The 19,544-nt window shown below is 43.3% G+C and overlaps 1 protein-coding gene across 3 annotated transcripts in view; it reads right to left on the bottom strand.

The window, feature by feature from the left end:
* Positions 1-19,544, bottom strand: part of Pus1 (Pseudouridine synthase 1) — a 50,694-nt gene that overhangs the window by 6,460 nt on the left and 24,690 nt on the right. For all 3 annotated transcript variants that reach the window (XM_075876110.1, XM_075876109.1, XM_075876111.1), the window contains 3 exons: positions 17,873-17,951; positions 3,072-3,117; positions 2,824-2,988 (listed from right to left, as the gene is read on the bottom strand). In XM_075876110.1, the coding sequence (XP_075732225.1) occupies positions 2,824-2,988; positions 3,072-3,117; positions 17,873-17,951 (290 nt within the window). The remainder of the gene's footprint in view (positions 1-2,823; positions 2,989-3,071; positions 3,118-17,872; positions 17,952-19,544) is intronic.

Genomic DNA, 19,544 nt, shown 5'->3' with positions numbered 1-19,544 from the left:
GAAAGAAAGGTATACATAATGCAATAGAACTGACAGGATGAAATATTTTTTAAATAGTAAAAAAATGGCATAGGCTTCTGTCAAAGCGCGGTGAACAAAATCCCTAATATACAGCTCAATGACGTTAATCCAGCCAACATAACACAGAAAACCTGAGGGTGTTGGAGTGTGTCTATATTCATCATCATCATCATCATCAGCCTGACTACGTCCACTGCAGGACAAAGGCCTCTCCCATGTTCCGCCAGTTAACCCGGTCCTGCGCTTGCTGCTGCCAATTTATACCCGCAAACTTCTTAATCTCGTCTGCCCACCTAACCTTCTGTCTCCCCCTAACCCGCTTCCCTTCTCTGAGAATCCAGTTAGTTACCCTTAATGACCAGCGGTTATCCTGTCTACGCGCTACATGCCTGGCCCATGTCCATTTCCTCTTCTTTATTTCAACTATGATATCCTTAACACCCGTTTGTCCCCTAATCCACTCTGCTCTCTTCTTGTCTCTTAAGGTTACACCTACCATTTTTCTTTCCATTGCTCGCTGCGTCGTCCTCAATTTAAGCTGAGCCCTCTTTGTAAGTCTCCAGGTTTCTGCTCCGTAGCTAAGTACCGGCAAGATACAGCTATTATATACCTGTCATAATTTGAGAGTGCTTGCCGAATGTACTCCACCCCATTCTTATTCTTCTAGTTACTTCAATCTCGTGGTTAGGCTCTGCGGTTATTACCTGCCCTAAGTAGACATAGTCTTTTACAACTTCAAGTGCACTATTACCTATCTCGAAGCGCTGCTCCTTTCCGAGGTTGTTGTACATTACTTTTGTTTTCTGCAGATTAATTTTAAGACCCACCTTTCTGCTCTCCTTGTCTAACTCCGTAATCATGAGTTGCAATTCGTCTCCTGAGTTACTCAGCAATGCAATGTCATCGGCGAAGCGCAGGTTACTAAGGTATTCTCCATTAACTCTTATCCCTAACTGTTCCCATTCTAGGCTTCTGAAAACCTCCTGTAAGCACGCGGTAAATAGTATTGGGGAGATTGTGTCCCCCTGCCTTACACCCTTCTTGATTGGTATTCTGTTGCTTTCTTTATGAAGCACTATGGTAGCAGTTGATCCCCTGTAGATTTCTTCCAGAATGTTTATATATACTTCATCTACGCCCTGATTCCGCAGTGTCTACATGATGGCTGATATTTCTACTGAATCAAACGCCTTTTCGTAATCTATGAAGGCTATGTATAGTGGTTGGTTATACTCTGAGAATTTCTCTATTATCTGATTGATAGTATGAATGTGGTCAATTGTTGAGTAGCCTGTTCGAAATCCTGCTTGTTCCTTTGGTTGATTGAATTCTAATGTTTTATTTACTCTGTTAGCAATTACCTTTGTAAATAGCTTGTATACTACAGAGAGCAAGCTGATCGGCCTGTAATTCTTCAAGTCCTTGTCATCTCCTTTCTTATGTATTAAGATGATGTTAGCGTTCTTCCAAGACTCTGGTACCCTTCCCGTCAGGAGACACCTCATAAACAGGGTGGCTAGTTTTTCTAACACAATCTGTCCTCCATCTTTCAGCAGATCTGATGTTACCTGATCCTCACCAGCAGCTTTGCCTCTTTGCATGCTCTCCAAAGGTTTTCTGACTTCTTCTATCATTACTGGTGGGGTATCATCTGGGTTACTGCTAGTTCTTATAGTATTAAGGTCGTGGTTGTCTCGGCTACTGTACAGATCTCTGTAAAACTCCTCCGCTATTTTAACTATCCTATCCGTATTGGTAGTTATTTTGCCTTCTTTGTCAGTTAGTGCATACATCCGACTTTTGCCTATCCCAAGTTTCCTCTTCACTGCTTTAACGCTTCCTCCGTTTTTCAGAGCGTGTTCAATTCTCTCCATGTTATACCTTCTTACATCGCATACTTTACGCCTATTAATCAACTTTGAAAGCTCTGCCAGTTCTATTTTGTCTGTTGTACTTGACACTTTCATGCTTTGATGCTTCTTAATTAGGTTCTTCGTTTCCTATATTAATTATGACTAACAGACAAACAGTTCTCATCTCTATTGTGTCAATCAAAGGAAAACTAGCTCTTAAATTCTCACTTCTTTCCTTCATTTAAAGTGCATCCATGTATTTCAAGCTTCACTTTATGCACTACTTTGTCACAAAAAATTTGCATATGGCCGAACTATGATTGTAAAAAAAATGGTAGCTGGTGCACACCCAATCTGTAATACCACAGAACCTGTATATTTAACTTTTGAAGGACATTTACATATTTCCTCTAAACTTCTAATCATTTTCAACAGCTAAGGCCTCCCTCACAAACAACCATCCTATAACTGCTGGCTTCTTAGCCCGTTCCCCAAGGCGCTTGAGCATGATTATTTGAGCGAAAAGTAGGCACCCAAAAACAACATGGTGGTCTTCGAAGGGGGAAGTTGTTGCTGCCACAGCAAATTACTTTGGAGCTAAGTTATGCTCACTCTATTAAAGTATGCTCACTCCATGATTATTTCTTCCATACTTAGCAGTAACTACTGTTTCATTAAATAATCAATCAGATAGAATATTCTACATGCATATATGTCACATCTCTAGTAGCCCTACCATTGTGAATGTATGCTATCACTAGGTAATGAATGTACCACTTCCACACAAATAACCAAGGCAGCACTTCACTGAAACTAAGGTATATAAATATACTTGGCATACCTACACCAACACTACGAGCAAGGTTGTAATAGGCACTACAAGCAAAATGAGAGTCACCGGCACCTAAATGCCTATGGCAATGCTGTGAAAGGAAAGAAATTCACTTGCTCGTTCAGGGCCCCATGCCCGGCGAATCGTAGACTGGTCTGTATGCCCACGCATGATGGCGATGACCAGGCCGACCATCTTTCGTATCTGGTGAAGCATAAAGCTCTGGCCCTTGATCCTAATCTGCAGAAACTCTATATCCCCCTGAATGAAAGGCTGCCCACACTGAAATAGACAGGCCTCAAGGGTCAGCCACTGGTCAAAGAAACAAACATGCAGGTAGGAGTATGAAATATTAAAGCTCTTGCCTCTATAGATATCATGAACCTCATTGCACTTGGGTCTTCCGATTTCCTGATGAAAGAAAAAAAAGAGTTGGCCACATTTTTTTACACCCAGGAATAATAGCAGTTTTTAACTAGTGTTGAAAGTGTGAATGTGAGAAGAAGTAGAAGGCCTAGCAAGATATTCTTTTTTCTATGTGCCAGTGTGACATTGGTATACTTTATTCACCGACTCTTAGCTCGAGGGTAATCGGCTTTAAGATCACGCCACAGTTGGCAGTGCTATTGCTGTGTTAGTCTGGATAAGCAGTGAGCGACATTAGGCTTGTGCAAATAATGAATTTTAGGTTTAATGCTAATCTGAAGTGAATAGTGATATTGTCGAGTAATTTCAAACCAAATTCAAATAGTATCATCATCATCAGCCTGACTACGTCCACTGCAGGACAAAGGCCTCTCCCATGTTCCGCCAGTTAACCCGGTCCTGTGTCTTAGCACCCTCTGCTACGTTGCAGATCTGACCACCGCCATGGTCGGTTGCTTCGCAACTGCCGGGGACTGAGGGCCGTGAGTTATTTGACGTATGCATGTGGGAGGTTGTGGCCAGATACTGCACCAGGGTGGTCAATCCTTCTCTGGTGAGGGAGTGCGTTCCCGGTGGTGGTTACCGGTGAGGCCGCACCCCAGGCCTCTTAATGCAGTTCCATCACCACTCGAATTTTTTTAAAATCCGGTTGGGAACTGCGCGGCACCGGGATTTGAGCCACGGACCTTTTGCATGCGAGGCGGATGCTCTAACCACTACGCCATCGCCGCTCAAATAGTATATCATATATAAATAGAATTAGCATATTTGTCAAGACTAAATATACTCTGCAAATTCTTTTTTTAAATTTAGAACAAGGCATGTGCAAAGGTCATTCTTCTTTGTTCAAAAGAACTGGAAGCAAGTTTTAAAAGTTGCAAAATTTTACTTTCCATAAATGCATGCGATAACCTTTAAAAGATGTTAGAATTTAAAATTAACTACACTTACATCATATATGCTGATATAAGAAGATTTCAAACTTGAAAAGAACATAGAGTTACTATGCTGCAAATTGTTCATTGCTGATTGCGCCTTTTAGTATAGCGGGATTGCGTTTACGTGAAGCTGTGACGATGGCGCCATCTGGCGGAGGACGAATAAGCTAAAACCGTGGGGACAAAAAACAGAAAAAAAAAACAAAAAATACTCATCTGAATCTCTGCACACAACAATATCAGTACTTTTCTAGTAATAATAAAGTAAATAACTACGAACCACACACCAAAAGTGTGAAATCATATGTTTCAGATGTGTTTACACAGGTTATTCTTTGAGCTTAAAAATGTTCAAAATGGGAAGAATCGTCAAAGTTATCTGGAAGCAAGTGAAACCGTTTAGCACAGTCATTTGCTGCAAACAGAATGATTCCTTCAGCAGCAACACCAATTTCAGCTGAAAGAGGGCGTCCGAAACAGCCGCCATGTTTTATACACACTATGTAAACCACGAAAAATATAGTAACGCTAAATCTGAAAGATAGCATGTGTTCAGTAAACACTACATGTCTTTTAGTACTACTGCGCATGCTCATTGCGATCCTGCTATTCCACTAAGCTCGCTAAAATAACAATCTAGAATTACTAGGCAACAGCTCTTCTTGACGGCACTGTGGAAGCTACAGAACCGAAGCACATGCCTGCTATGACGCCAAAAAGAGTACTTGAGTTTACTGATAATTTTATGATTAACCTTGATGGAATTTATTATGAGACTAGTTGCGAGAAGTTGCAGGTAAAATACAGTTATTCTTCATTGTGCCAGAATGGCTTCCTTTGCTTTCCATTTTTTTAGACAGCATCACCTTTCCCGCATTCCAGTTTTTCAAGGTAAACATGGCAATACATGACGTAGTGGGGTCAGTGTGTGGCTGTGAATGCACTTAGTTCCCCAAGAAAAATATACTCGTAGTATGAAACTAAAATAGTACACTGCACAGTTGAAATGTTTCTCCCATTCACATTTTCTGTGTATAAATTTTCTAAGCGTGTTAACAATATGAGCAAGCAAAACTGAAATCGGCCACAAGTTTAATAATTGTTGGAGTTAACGTCCCCAAATCACCATATGATTACGAGTGACGGCGTAGTGGAGGGCTCAAGAAATTTTGACCACGTGGGGTTCTTTAATATTCGCCGAAATCTAGGCGCACTGGCTTCAACTAATTTGTGGCCACCACGGCCGGAATGAGATTTCGTGAATTGCGGGACAGCAGCCAAGTGCCTTAGCCACTAGACCACCGCAGCGAGTTAATCAGTCGCAAGCTGACATACTACTTGCAAAGTAATATGAATGTGCTGAAGCCCAACCTCCGTAGCCTTTGCTCCATTGTCATAAGCTGTCGACGAGTACAATATTTATCAATTTGTTAATTTCAAAAAACACTTCAAGATTTCAGATAAATTATGAATTAAAGTGAATTGAATACTGTAATAGTCATTCAAATATCTGACGTGCTCAAAATATTCACACAAGCCAAGGCGACATGCATAGAGAGCTACAAAGTGTTGCTTTACTGAGAACATATTCAGCATAATTGACAGCGCATTAAATGTGGCGATTGCCACTGAACATTGCCCTCCAATCCCATATTGTCACAGAAAGTATGCACTACGCTCTTATTACATCTGAAAAGCTACAAGGTTCCATTCCACAGGGAAGTGGCTTTTCATAACACAGTTAGCACCTTCTATATTTTTTTTTTTTTCAACATGTGTAGCTTGTGTTTTGCCAGCCATCTTTGAATTACTCGGGAGTGCAACAGCCGGAATAAAATTTAAAGCAATTTTTGGAGCACCAGAATCTTAACTTTGGAGCACTAAAATGCAAATTTGGAGCAGGTTACAGGAAATAAAACATATATTTTTTATCACGAAAGACCAAATTTGGAGCAAAGAAGGCTTACATTTAGACAACGTATGTGCAAGCCATTCAACATCACCTAAATCATGCGGAGTAAACATGGGCACTGCTGTTTCAATAAAACTAGTATTTCGATCTACCCCACTGAGCAAAACAATGATGAAGAGTTCACATTAGCACTTGCCATATTTGTCAAATCATTTGACAGAATGCGTAAATTAAAATGTAGATCTGCCAACCTGGCGACCTTGAAATTCAAGGGATTCGTAAAACTGAGGAGTAGGGGTGGCAAAAAAAGAACAAAAGAACTTGCGCAGTTTTTTTGGGGGGCGGCTGAAGTGTCATACACTGCTCCAAATGATTGCTAGTAACTTTTTCAGACGTCAGCGATCATACTAGTGCTCACAATTATGTGGTAGTATACACGCATGAGTAATTGAATGAAATTCGCTGTCCCGTTACTAGTGCAAACAGTCCCTTCCAAATCATAATGCACTTTTTTGCAGGGCACCAGTATATTACGGCAAAGGTGGTTTAAGAAGAATTCTGCGTGGGTTAGAACAAGGCCAATAAATTTTCTAAAACTGCTACATCACCCCTTCCCCTCCCCCCCCCTCCTTTTTTTACGATGGTGTAGATATGGCGACAGCACCGTATATCTATTGCCGGGGCGACGCAACTAACGCAACTTCAAGACAGAAAAATGTTTTATGTGCTGTTGCTATAGAGACCAACGTGGTCGCCGGCGTTTGCAGCACCTCAACTCCGTTCGCACGCAGAAAATGCGGTATGCGCTTCTAGCTCTAGTTGCTAACATGCCATAGCTGCTTTTACTGACTAGGAAGTTCATATTTGCCGCGAAGTGTTCATGGCTATGGCAACGCATTTTTGTCTTGAAGTTGCGTCGTCCTGCCGATAGGTATTCGTTGCAATCAGCGGGCCGATGGATGCACGGCTGTGTTACTTAATCTGGTCGACTGCGCCTCGCGAATGCCCTGACCTAATGGTATTAAGGTTAACGTGGTAAGCTTACTGTGATTTAAGGTTAGAGTCTGTACGCTTGGATTTATTGATGACTTAAACTGCAGGTGGACAACGTGGCCTCTATTTATCGCTGAAATTAGCCCGTTAAGGAAAATTTTGAGGCTGGTCGGGTATTCTGGCGCAGCGGTGCAATTTCAGCAAATTTAATGGTTTTGGCGAAGCTCGGAGCAAAAATGGGGAATTGTATCAAATTGGCACAATCGACGCAGCTGTTGCACCTCTGATTACTTAGTTCCCCACCTGAACAAATTGAGTATTCAATATTTGCTCATCTGGCACTGGCTACAAAAAAAAAAAAACAGCATTCCTATGCAATGAGTTGAAGTACTGGCTTGTGCCGTTAAGATGCATAAATAATTGTATTTTTCAGACCAGTGCAACAAGGGACACTTGATGTGGCCCTGTGTCTGATATAACGATACAAATAAAACCAATGCTGCTGGAAACTGGTTGAAAAGTCTACTTCCACACTTGATACATGCGGCGGACCTTCGGAATTTCTCTTTTTGTAGAATAAATTTTCCCGACTTTAAGCAAAAGCTCTTTAGAGAATAGCTGGCATATATTTCAGGCAATTATTACTGTTCTACATGGTCAGATTCTGCAGCTTCTTAATTTCACACCTTAATTTGACATTTGACTTGCAAAGATTTTGTTGCTCACAGATCTTTGGTGTTACTGTAGCATAACCACTAGCAGCATGCACTTTTGTCAAATTCGTCAGCCAAGTGCATTTTCCCAACACATGCACATTGGTCCACGCAAAGGTCTGTCAAAAATCACTATCTTGCCAAAATGGGCAAATTCAAACTTATTCTGACAGTTCAGTGGCTAGACTAACTACTAGGAAGTACTGGGTGCACAACAAACAAGTTTAACATGCCAAAATTGAGAATTTAATGCGTTGATCACCAGTGATCGAGTGGTAACAAAAAAGTTAAGCCCAGCTAAGGCTATTAATGTAACAGCTAACCAACATTCACACAATTATATGGTTAAGAAATATCTTGTGATACGGGTTTCAGATTCTTATTTTCGTTTACCTTTGAGTGACATTTGCACCACTTCATTTATGCACCGTGGGATTACAGAGATTGTGATAACATAGCACAATAAAATGTCGATTAAATGCATATTTCCTTTCAAGGTACCCTGCGATACAAATTAAACATGTAGTTTTCATCACCTCTTCTTGAATTGTGGAATGAACTAACACCATTGCACGAGGGGAAACGCCAAAACCAAAGTTGTTATAATTTTACTTGAACGACGAAACCAGTGGTTTTGGGACGTTAAACCCCACATATCAATCAATCAACGATGAAACCGAATTGTTTTCTGCCTAGAGCGATACACAAGGGCTATTTTTGAGATTAAAAGTGACGCTTCATTACATGGAAATGACAACATTGGCTGTGCGTTTTGTTTGATTTGATGCAAGAAAGTCACATGTCATATTCATATGATCCCAGATAGGGCACACTATTGTGCTCCGAAAATTACAAAAACACTCTTAGTACTTTCTCAGCTACAAAAGGATTTCTGTTCCTAAATATGAAAATTTCAACACAATGGCAAAACGACGCTAGGAGCATTGCACAATGGCCACCACAGGACGAGTCATCTGGTATGTCTCTGTAAGAGGGACACGGTGATTGGAAATGGCCTTTGGCATCAGTGGAAGAGTGAAACGTGAAAGCGAATGCTTTTTCTCATCGTTTACCGGGGTTTTGACCTTAAATTGGGATTCACACGAGGGGGAAATACACGGGGGATAAAGGCAGAGCCTAGTGATGCCAACAGGCAAGGATAAGTCCCCCCAAATGTCCGTCACTCACATGGACGAGGGGAACGGTGGGGGAGATCAGTCTGGCTAGAGCCTCCACCATATAATGGAGCAGGAGCGCTGAAGAATTCTTTGACCCACAGCCATAGATACGGGCAAATTTTCGCCTTGGAAAAGGGGGGGGGGGGGGTCAAAGCCGCGTTGTGTTTTGACTGGAGAAGAAGAAAAGCGCTGGTGTTTCTTGGGTGAAGAAAGGGCTGGTGTGATTTGAGGAAAGCGCCCGTTTTGCACACCTCCCCCCCCCCCCCCTGCCACTTTGCTGCTTTTAGAAACTTGGTTGTTTATATGTCTTTCTTTTTTGTGCGAAATGCAGACGCGGCGTTGCTCTTGGTTTGACTTGCCACCACAAGCTTTTCTTTTTTGCAAAAATGAACTCGCTCAACGCAACATTCCCGGCAGTGTCATTGACAACAGTTTTTCATTTTTTTTCCAACTATGAAATTGCTCACAGCCCCGCTGACTTGTCAAATACTACTATTGAGTTCGTAGATAAAAATTTCAGTATCTTTCGACATAGATTGGCTTTCTGTGAACGAAGAAATTATGCTATCATAGCATTTCTCTCATGACAACAACCGAGAACGGAAGGAATCTAATTGATTGATATGTGGGGTTTAACGTCCCAATACCACCACATGATTATGAGAGACACCGTAGTGGAGGGCTCCGGAAATTTCGACCAACCTGGGGTTCTTTAACGTGCACCCAAATATAAGCACACGGGCCTACAACATTTCCGCCTCTATCGGAAATGCAGCCGCCGCAGCCGGGATTCGAAGCCGCGACCTGCGGGTCAGCAGCCGAGTACCTTAGACACTAGACCACCGCGGCGGGGCAACGAAAGGGATCTAGCCTATTAATATTTTACAATTATGTGTACAAGCATTTCATTATAATTTCAAAGCACAAGGTAATAGAAGACCACTTCTGTCTTCACTATGCGAACTCAGCCTTAGATTCTCCTGTATCAGTGCAGCTGATAAAGTAAAATGTGAAGCATGTCATGTTTCTGAAAATAAAAAGCAGCTCTCAGATTCTACGGCTTGTTATGATCGGCCTGCCTGGCTTGGCACTGCTTTGAAGCCCGAGACATTGCGGCTGAGCGTACCCTGATTTCTGCCGGGTCAGCGATTCCAGAGATGCACCAAGAGCGGCGACAACACGAAAGCCATTCCTCTAAGTATCCCAGGTTGTCGGTGCCCCTAGTAAAACCCTTTGGTCACGCCTGACCGACTGACGAATTAGGAAGAGTTGTTGGCCGTCGAGGCAGCTTGCTTTGTTGTCAAGGTGCCCTGTGCAAAGGCCCTAGCATCTGGAAACCGTCTGCAGATGCGTTTCCCACGTTCTCCCTGGCTCCTTGATGCCGCTGTTTCCACAATTTGTAGTCTGCCTAGCGCCGCATACCCATCACGGCAACAGACTACAAAATTGAGTTCCACGTAAGACGTTTTCGTGCTGTGCCATGTTGTGCGCAGTGTGCAGTGCTTCTCCCTCACTATGAGGCGAACTGGGCATGTTTCTTTCTCCTTTCGTGGGATGGGAAGAAGGCGGCGTTTCACCTTCCCCTTTTGGGGGCGCAGGTGAAGATGGCAATGTTCATTGGACTGTCCTAGCCTCTATTGTTTTTTTCCTACAGGAAACCCTGGGAAGGCCAGGACATAAAATGCGAGCATCGAGGCGCTCCCGACAAGCTCTCACAAGCTCCCAGAAGCTTCCATCATGATTCCACCGAGAGCTTCCATGATGCTACCACGATCATGTAACACGCTACCCGTATATATTGTCATTAAAAGTTACTGTTAACAGCTCCAGGCTCCTCTCCGAGACTCTGGCTGGCTCCGGTCCTATGGGCAGAACCCCCGACTACATCAGGCTGCCTATATTGGAAGCGTCTAATCTTGAATATTGAGGCTTATTAAACAAATTTCGTTATAAAGTAAGACATCTTCACCAGGTTGAACAAGCAGAGCAGTAGCAGCAGCAGTAATAATAACAACAAAAGTGGGCGATGTCAAAATTCTTACCAGAATAACCACTCTAAAACAAAACTAAATATCACTTTACAGAGATGATAGCGCTCCATCATCAGCTTGACTATTGTCTCCCACACACCATTTTTTAGGTTAGTTTTACTATAGTCATCGGAAGGAATGTCCCACAAACGATAATTTTCCACGAGAGAAAAAAAAAAAAAAAGTTGCTTCATCGTTCAATTTCGCCATCACAGTGCACACAAGTCCGGAGCGTAATTTGGATTGATTGATTGATATGTGGGGTTTAACGTCCCAAAACCACTATATGATTATGAGAGACACCGTATTGGAGGGCTCCGGAAATTTAGACCACCTGGGGTTCTTTAACGTGCACCCAAATCTGAGCACACGGGCCTACAACATTTCCGCCTCCATCGGAAATGCAGCCGCCGCAGCCGGGATTCGAACTCGCGCCCTGCGGGTCAGCAGCCGAGTACCTTAGCCACTAGACTACCGCGGAGGGGCGGAGCGTAATTTGGAACAGCTGCCGCCGCCGGGTTCTGCAGGCACTGCAGGAGAGAGGGCTACAATGTGGCCAAAGACACATCCGAAATCACGCTACATCTCCCGCTACACAAGGATCGTTTGACCGGTCGGAGAAATGATCCCCGCCTCCCCCGAGGAGCCGCAAGGAGGTCGCGTCGACACACTAACCAGTGATGTTGTCACATGATGCACCACACTCGCCTCTCCTCTGGAGATTTCTCCCTCATGTGAATCCCGCTTTAAAGGCTAGCAACTTCTATTATCGCGCACTGATTGCAATAATTCTTTTTGCATTATTCTCACCATTCAGCATAACACGTTTCTAGTGCTTCAGAATGCAGAAGAAAAAGTATCGCAGTGCCCTTTTAATGTCTTTACTGTGACTGCTTACTTATTTTGTCGGGCCATTGGGCCCTTGTTTGTAGCACGAATGTTGGAAGAGGGGCGAGAACACACACACATTGCCCATGCACGTGACGAGCGTCAGCGTCACAAAAAGCCTTAGGGGGCGGAAAATGGCTAGACGATAGGAAGGGAGGTGAAACGAGCCCGGTGGCTTTTTGGGGGCGTCCTGGCGATGAGATATGGCAACGGTCGAGCTAGGTGCGATGGCTTTCCTTCATGAGTGCTGCCGAGCAGAGGCAACACCAGTTTGGGGTGTCCACTAAGGCGAGTCGTTGGCTCATCCTATACTGCAAGTTGCTTTCGAGTTCGTTTGATTTGCTGCCGTTATGTTTCGCGCCAGCTTTTTTACTGTTATGTCTCGCACCGCATCTTCTGTTGACTGCCAGTCTGCGGGAATGGCTCGCTCCAAGCTTTTGGTACTCTAGTTTGCATTTGTGCCGTGTTGTGCCGGTCGTAAAGATTGTTGAGATTATTTTGAGTCTTGAATTAAAAGTGGTTCTTGTTCCCAGCATTGGTGGCTTGTGTCATGCGAATTCCGGCTCACCAACCCCCATTAGCAGAGGCGGGGCCTTCATCTAGCACCCAACGTTGTTTTTGCACGTAGCTGACCTTCTTTTCGTTTCTTGCAACGTGGTTTTCTCATGCAGTTTTTATTCTTTTCGTTGGAGTTCTCTTTTATTCCACGAGAGCCGCACGCATAAGGCACCCTTCCAGTCGGCCCATTTCAAACGCGATATTCTTTGCACATTTTCCACTCCTTTTGCTTTCCAGTACAATTACAGCTCGTGAAGGTGAAAACCCTACAGGCCTTTAGTCTAGGCCAACAAGGCGAAACAGAACGTGTATGCACCAGATACGTCATGTATCGTCAAGCAGCTGACCGCACTGCTAGAACGCCAGGCTACACCAGCCGACAGTTTTCGCTTACCATAGTCCGTGCCTGCATACGAAGGACACACGGACGAGAAATTGGTCGCACACTTTTTGCAAGAGTTACAAGATTATCGCGATGAGCAAGCCCTCACAAATGAGACTCTTCTGTTAAGTGTTCTACCCATCACCCTGTCTGGCTCTGCCAAACGGTGAAGTTGCTGCCAGTATTTTGAAAGTTGGCCCTACTTTGAGCAGCTATTTCGCACTGAATTTCTTCCCTGCCGACTACGTCATTTGCACGAAAGATGAACAGCCGTACATAGGCTGAGGGTGAAAGCCTCCAAGAACACATATGGTCCTTACAAGAACTTTAGGACCACGGGGACCCTTCGGCATCTGAAGCGGAAAGAGTGAGTCGGGCAGTTAGGCAGTTGCATACGCGTTTTCAGGTGTGCTTAAAGGGTCCTTCATTCCCTTCACTCGACGTCCCCGCTAAAGCAGCGGGAGATACTCAGGCCGTGATGGTGGCGGAGCTAGAATACCAACTACCGCTCCCGCTTCAATCTACTCTCGAGCCACCCTGAGCGTGACACGGTCGGTCTAACTCAGTGGCCTCATCAACGGCCCTACCAAGGGCTCTAGACCGACTCAGCCACCACTATCTGTCTGCTTCGTCTGCCTTCCAGTCAACAACCCAGAAACGTGAGACACCCACACCGGGCGCCTTGACCCAAGGCCAGCCTAGGACACTTTTCGCTTGGACAACTACCCGAGGAACAACCAAGCAACACTCCCGCAAAGTGCTCCCCGCCCGATAACGGCCACAGTGTACTCGACAATATGATGAGCGATCTTCCGTCTACATTCACTATCCTCATGGCCCACGCTGATAAAGCACCAGTCGTGATGGTTTCCATGGCAAGAGTGAAGGTGTCGGCTCTTTTAGATACTGGCTCAGCTGTTTCTGTTTTCGGGGATCACATCAAAATTGCCTGTGAGATTAAAGGCTTAGTCTTGCAAAGTGTAAACACTAATCGGCACGTGGCCTCTGCTTATGTTGTCCCTGCTACTCTTGCAGATGGTTTAGGGATTACAGTCAATGGACAAAAACTTCAGCAACGTTTCCTACACCTACCTGGACTTTCCTGCCCCGTGATTTTGGGACGCAATTTTATAGCCGAGTCAGGAATCGTTGTTGATGTCCGTACGGGCACCTACAGCCATGGCATCAAAGCAAAACCACCCACGTTAGTGACTACTCGACAACGCCAGTCCGATCTGCTTACAACAAATGTCAATCCTTTCTTTGAGACCAGAGAGGACTTCTTTACCATTATCAAATCCTTTAAAGGGCCATCAGAGCTAAAAGCAAAAATCGAAACAGACCTAAAGCCTTTTGTGGCCACGTTCACAGAGGCTCCTGGCAAGGTTAATGTGTTGAAACACAGGATCGACACAGGTGACGTCCGCCCTATTCGTTACAATCCATGTCCCCCGAGCGTCACCAAAAGCGTGAACTTCTGGATGCTGTCCTTGACGAAATGCTCACCACCGGTGCCGTAAAAGCGTCCAACAGTCCCTAGACATTTCCTGTTGTTTTAGCTCCAAAAAAGGTTGGCACGGCACAGTGGTGCATTGACTACCGGCAGTTAAACGCCATCAAGATTCGAGACTCGTACCCTTTTCAATCAGTCAACTCTGTTATGTACTCCCTTGGGGCCGCCAAATTTTTCACTACCCTTGACTGTACCAGAGGCTTCCTGCAAATTCCGTTAGCAGAGTGCGATGCTGAGAAAATGGCATTTACTTGCCACAGAGTATTGTTTGAGTTTTCGAGGCTACCTTTCGAATTGTGCAATTCACCGGCCACATTCCAGCGCGTCATGGACATTGTGCTTCAAGATAACAAATTCAATTATGCAATGGCTTAAATGAACGACATGGTAGAGTCTTTTCACAAACCTTCGACAATCACCTGATCCACTTAGCCACCGTCTTACAACAATTGCAAGACGGAGGCATCACCATCAACCCCCGCAAAGTTCATTTGGTCTCAAACAAGATCAGCCTCTTAGGTTTCATTGTCGAGCAGGGCACAATATAGCCAGATGAACAAAAACTTCAGGCCATCCTGCATTTTTTACCACCAACGAGCATTAGGAGCCTGCAATGATTTTTAAGTAAGGTGGGCTTCTACCGCCACTTCGTTCCTCGCTGCACCGATCTGGCAAGACCACTTCACACGCTCCTGTGCAAGGCTGCCAGTTGGTCTTGGACTAACACGGAGCAGGCAGCATTCCAGGCTCTGTAGGAGGCTATCGCTGATACAGCACGGCTGCACCTCCCTGACCTAAACTTACCCTTCACTGTACAGGCCGACAGAAGTGAATATGGCCTTGGAGCAGTTTAGCTCCCAGAATATCAAGAAATGCTCTATCCACTAGCATTTGCAAGCCACGCACTCTCAGGCGCAGCAAGCAACTACACAGTAACAGAAAAGAATGTCTTGCAATCGTATTCACACCGAAGACATTTGACATGTATCTGGATAGAGCTGCATTTACCATTCAAACGATCACCGGGCGCTGTCATGGCTGTCAAAGCTGGAAAACCCATTTGGTCGTCTAGCCCGGTGGGCTCTTTCTCTTCAGAAATATAATTACTGAGTGGAGTACTAGAAAGGCACCAACAACAAAGTGGCTGACGCGCTTCCCCGAGCGCCACTGCCTAGGTATGGTCAACCAGCTGCCGAGATCCTGGTTGTGACAGTGCCTGAAGATGCCTGGGGAGCACTGGTCTGGCCCATCTAGCCCCACCAGAGGCAGGGCCACTTGAGGCACCGAATTTTTTTTTATTTGTAGCTGTGATGGATTCGCCTAAGCATAAGCATAATCATGATTTGCCGCCACAAGTCAAATCAACGGGCTGAATTATTACCCCATTTTTCGCACCAAAAGAAATAAACAAGAAAAAAACATCACGAAAAACAAGAGCGAGGGGTCCCAAACGCTTGCGCAAACATTGGCGTTGCGGTCTCATAATGGCTTCGAGTGGCCGAACACACGAGGATAGGGTTTCCTACTAAGGTGAGTCACGGGGGGGGGGGGGGGGGGCAAATGCTCTCGAAATTTCGCGTCATCAAGACAACTAACAAAGAAATCGATTTTCGTCAAAACAACTTGCGTAAGTCTTCACACGTGAACGGACGGGACGACGCCGCTGGCTGCCGCGAAAGCACAAGTCAAAGCTTTGGCTTTGCTCGCTACCAGATTCTTTGAACAGGAACAACAAAACGCGTTTAGCCTTTTTAACGTCTTCACCACCTCTAATCTACCGCTGCGTCAGCCACATGCCCTCAGAGCTCGTAGATCACTATCGCTAAAACAACTAACAAAGAAATCGATTTCCGTGGGCAATGCGCAATGCGCATGTCAATACACATGGGCAATGCGCATGTCTTTTCTTCGCCGTGCTTCCAATATGCATGCTGCAGATAAGGACCCATCAGCCCAACACTTTATTTTTTTATTTAATAATACTGTCAATCCAGTCGGGGATTTTTCGAAGGAGGGCAGCTGCATTTTGAGCTGCTTTCTTAAAAGACAAAGTAGCAACAAAATTGAAATTAATGTTGCAAATGGGAGATGCGATGATTACACATTGCAAGCTCGACTCATGCACTCACTGATATAGCCTGCAAGGTAAAATATGAAAATCGTACTTCCTTAAATAGTCATAAGAATGCATACATAAATTTAAGTTAGCACTAAAGCCACAGAACGTAGAGCCTTAAGGAGAATTCAAAATGAGCACGCACATGTAAATACATAGCAGCCAGCAGACAACAAAAGCAGCAATTCACGCCAGCCTTGTTCAGCCAGTGGCCCTAAGGCAGCAACTCCGCTTGATCTTGTGGTTAATAATGCATTTGGCAATGCTTCACCATAATTACACAATACAATTTTAGGCAAGTTATCAAGTTTAAGCAGATGAAAGATTATATTTTTGCCTTTCCGTTCATTTTTTCTTGCAGAATGATAATATACTACTGCACTTTTGCATAGAAAAGACAAAAACGACTAAATCTTCCTACGGTAGCTTCATAGTACTACACGGTGGAGTGCAGGTTGCAGGTTCGATGTAGCAGCTGATCTAATATGTGGGAAGAATGATAAAATAATCGTGCATCAAGTGGCAGTTCATGTTAACAAAAGCCACGAGTAATCACCAAGTTCATTGCCAGCTACCTCATCATGAAATATTGCCCGATTGTGACTTTGGGCCATAAAGTGGCATCACTTAATTATTAGCCATATGGTGTACTTTAAAAGGTTCAAGAAATGAAAATAATACCTTTAGCACTGAAGCAAGATGTGCTCAAAGTCAGTACACTAATGATGGTTTACCCTTTTTAAACCCGTGCCCACCATCACAGCACTATAGCGTTCTATCACAGTAGCTATAACGTTCTGCTGCTGTGCATGAGTTTGCAACGAAACTACAGTAGAATCTCTTGAGAACCTTAATAGACCCGAAAAATATGTTCTATATGTGAAAGCACTTTCTGTCACATTTAACCAATGTCACATAAAATGTCACATAAAGTCATAAAATGTTACAATGTCACTTAAAAAGCAATCAAAGTAAATGAAGTAGTTCTACTCAAGTTAGTTTTATTCCGAGTTTCTAGCGCAAGTTGCACAAGTGGCTTCAAGCAAAGCATAAGCTGCTTCCAGTATTTTCGTCGCTCCAGATAAAATGCACTTCAGTATAAATATTAGAACATAATCAGTTCAAGATGAAAAAAGCGAGAGAGAAAATAAGAAAAGAGATGCAAGTCAACTAGGTGACCTATCTGATTGGCTATTTCGCACTCCAGAATGGGGCAAGTGCAGAATAGATGATGGCTAAGGTTGAAATTGACCGAAGCCACGTAATGATGTCAAGTTGACGAGTGACAAGCTGCGCAAATGGCTCTCAAAGAAGCAATCCATTGATAAGAAGGCCCTTACAAAAATCGAGGCAGTTTTATGTGCAGGAATAAACATCTGAACACGAAGGCACTCTAGAATGAACAGCTAAATAAAGGACAAAAATGTTAACAAGGTTAAGCAACAGGGCTTGCAATGGTTCGGATCAGATGCTTTTGTAATAGTTCACTTTTATGAGCACAACTTGACCGCCAACTTACTTTCCTGATGTGAAATTGTGGTAGTTATGGCAACCTTTGTACAGTGCTAGGACCTTATTTACTTCCTCTATTCTTTCATCTGGAAAGTAAAGAAAAAAAAATGATCAAACAAAAATTATGCTTTTTTTACCTACATATAAACCACAGTAAACAGACAGCATTTTCACGAACATGAAGAAGATCACAATTAAATTACACAGTTCACTTTTCCAATTAACTACAGTCCACAAGCTTTCATGTAAGCCATTCGATGTTAATCAGGATGGCATCCCTCATAACCATACCACGGTTTCGAAACGTAAAACCCCAGACGTTAAAGTTAATCAGCATAACACAAAGTGCAGCATCGTCATGATCCCTTTTCAGATTATCTGAGCTACAACAACTTTTAACACTTATTACATATCTGTATGCAACTGGTACACACCAGACAGTGAAAATTTTTTTAAATACATATTTCACATTTTTCCATAAATAATGCCATTATATTAAAACAAATTTTAAAAATCATTGCAATTTATTTTAAAGAACACTTTGTTAGCTACGCAAAATCTGCTTAAACAGACAGTTTAAGCACTTTAGAAGACAGTTTTTGGTAACAAGTAGAGTATTGAAATAAAGAATTACCAAAAGCTTATCTCCTATGATAGTTATTATGGAATATTTTTGCAACTGAAAAATTAAGATAATCATAGTATTTAAAAATAATTCAAGTTTAGTATGATTGACCTTTTTTGGAGCATTTCATGTGGTATTGTTGCATGACTATCTGAGTTGTCATCAAAAGTGATAACTATAGTTGAATCGTTGTTATAATTTAGTTCAGTTATTTTCATAATCAAATCTGATCCTCAGCCAATTAATTTTGAATCCACGGGAGTGCATCTTTACACCACTCAAGCCTAATGATCACAGAGCTACGCGTAAGTAGGAAAAAAAAGTCACATTTCATCAACTGAGAACAGGAGCAAGGCTTTTATCAGCTGCATCCAACTTGCCAATAATATACTAATTGCAGGAAGCTAGGTAATGACTAGAGCTCTGTGTTTTCGGGGTTTACTTTTCTTGAAATTCGGAGGGTAATCCCGTGGAATAAGTAAATAAATGTACCGTACGTGCTCAGAATGTTCTGAGCGCCTGCGGTAAATATGAAAAGATATGTATATCTGACCAAAATGATACCTCCGAGCCGGAGAGCCAGCAAGTTGGCTGTTTGGTAGAATGCAAACACACGAGTTGAAATTAACCCCAGCTGAAAGTTTGAAGGGGCCCACAATAGCCCTACAACGCAGCCAAAACTTCTAGGAAATGTAGAAGTGGCACCATCTCATAGCATCTGTCTAAAAGGGGGACCCCTGAGCCCGGCCAGTTCCACCACTGGAATATATTCTAGTTTGCTATAATGGTTACAGCCTAGGCCACTTAGGATATGGATTGGATTGGATTAGATCAACCTGTATTTACTGACTTTACTAAAGATGTGGATTGGATTGCATTTGAAGCAACCTGGATTGCTGTATTTACTGTTGATCTACATCCCAATTTAAATTGTACACCTCTAATATACATCTTTCAGAAAAAAATATAACTATATGCTACTCGTGTATTTTGTGCACCTTGTGTTGACAATGACTAACAACGTTGCAAGAGCACAGCAGCGTTGCATAATTTT

Source organism: Rhipicephalus microplus, chromosome X (genome assembly GCF_043290135.1).
Source record: "Rhipicephalus microplus isolate Deutch F79 chromosome X, USDA_Rmic, whole genome shotgun sequence".
NCBI lineage: Eukaryota > Metazoa > Arthropoda > Arachnida > Ixodida > Ixodidae > Rhipicephalus > Rhipicephalus microplus.
This window is presented reverse-complemented; position numbering and strand designations above follow the sequence as displayed.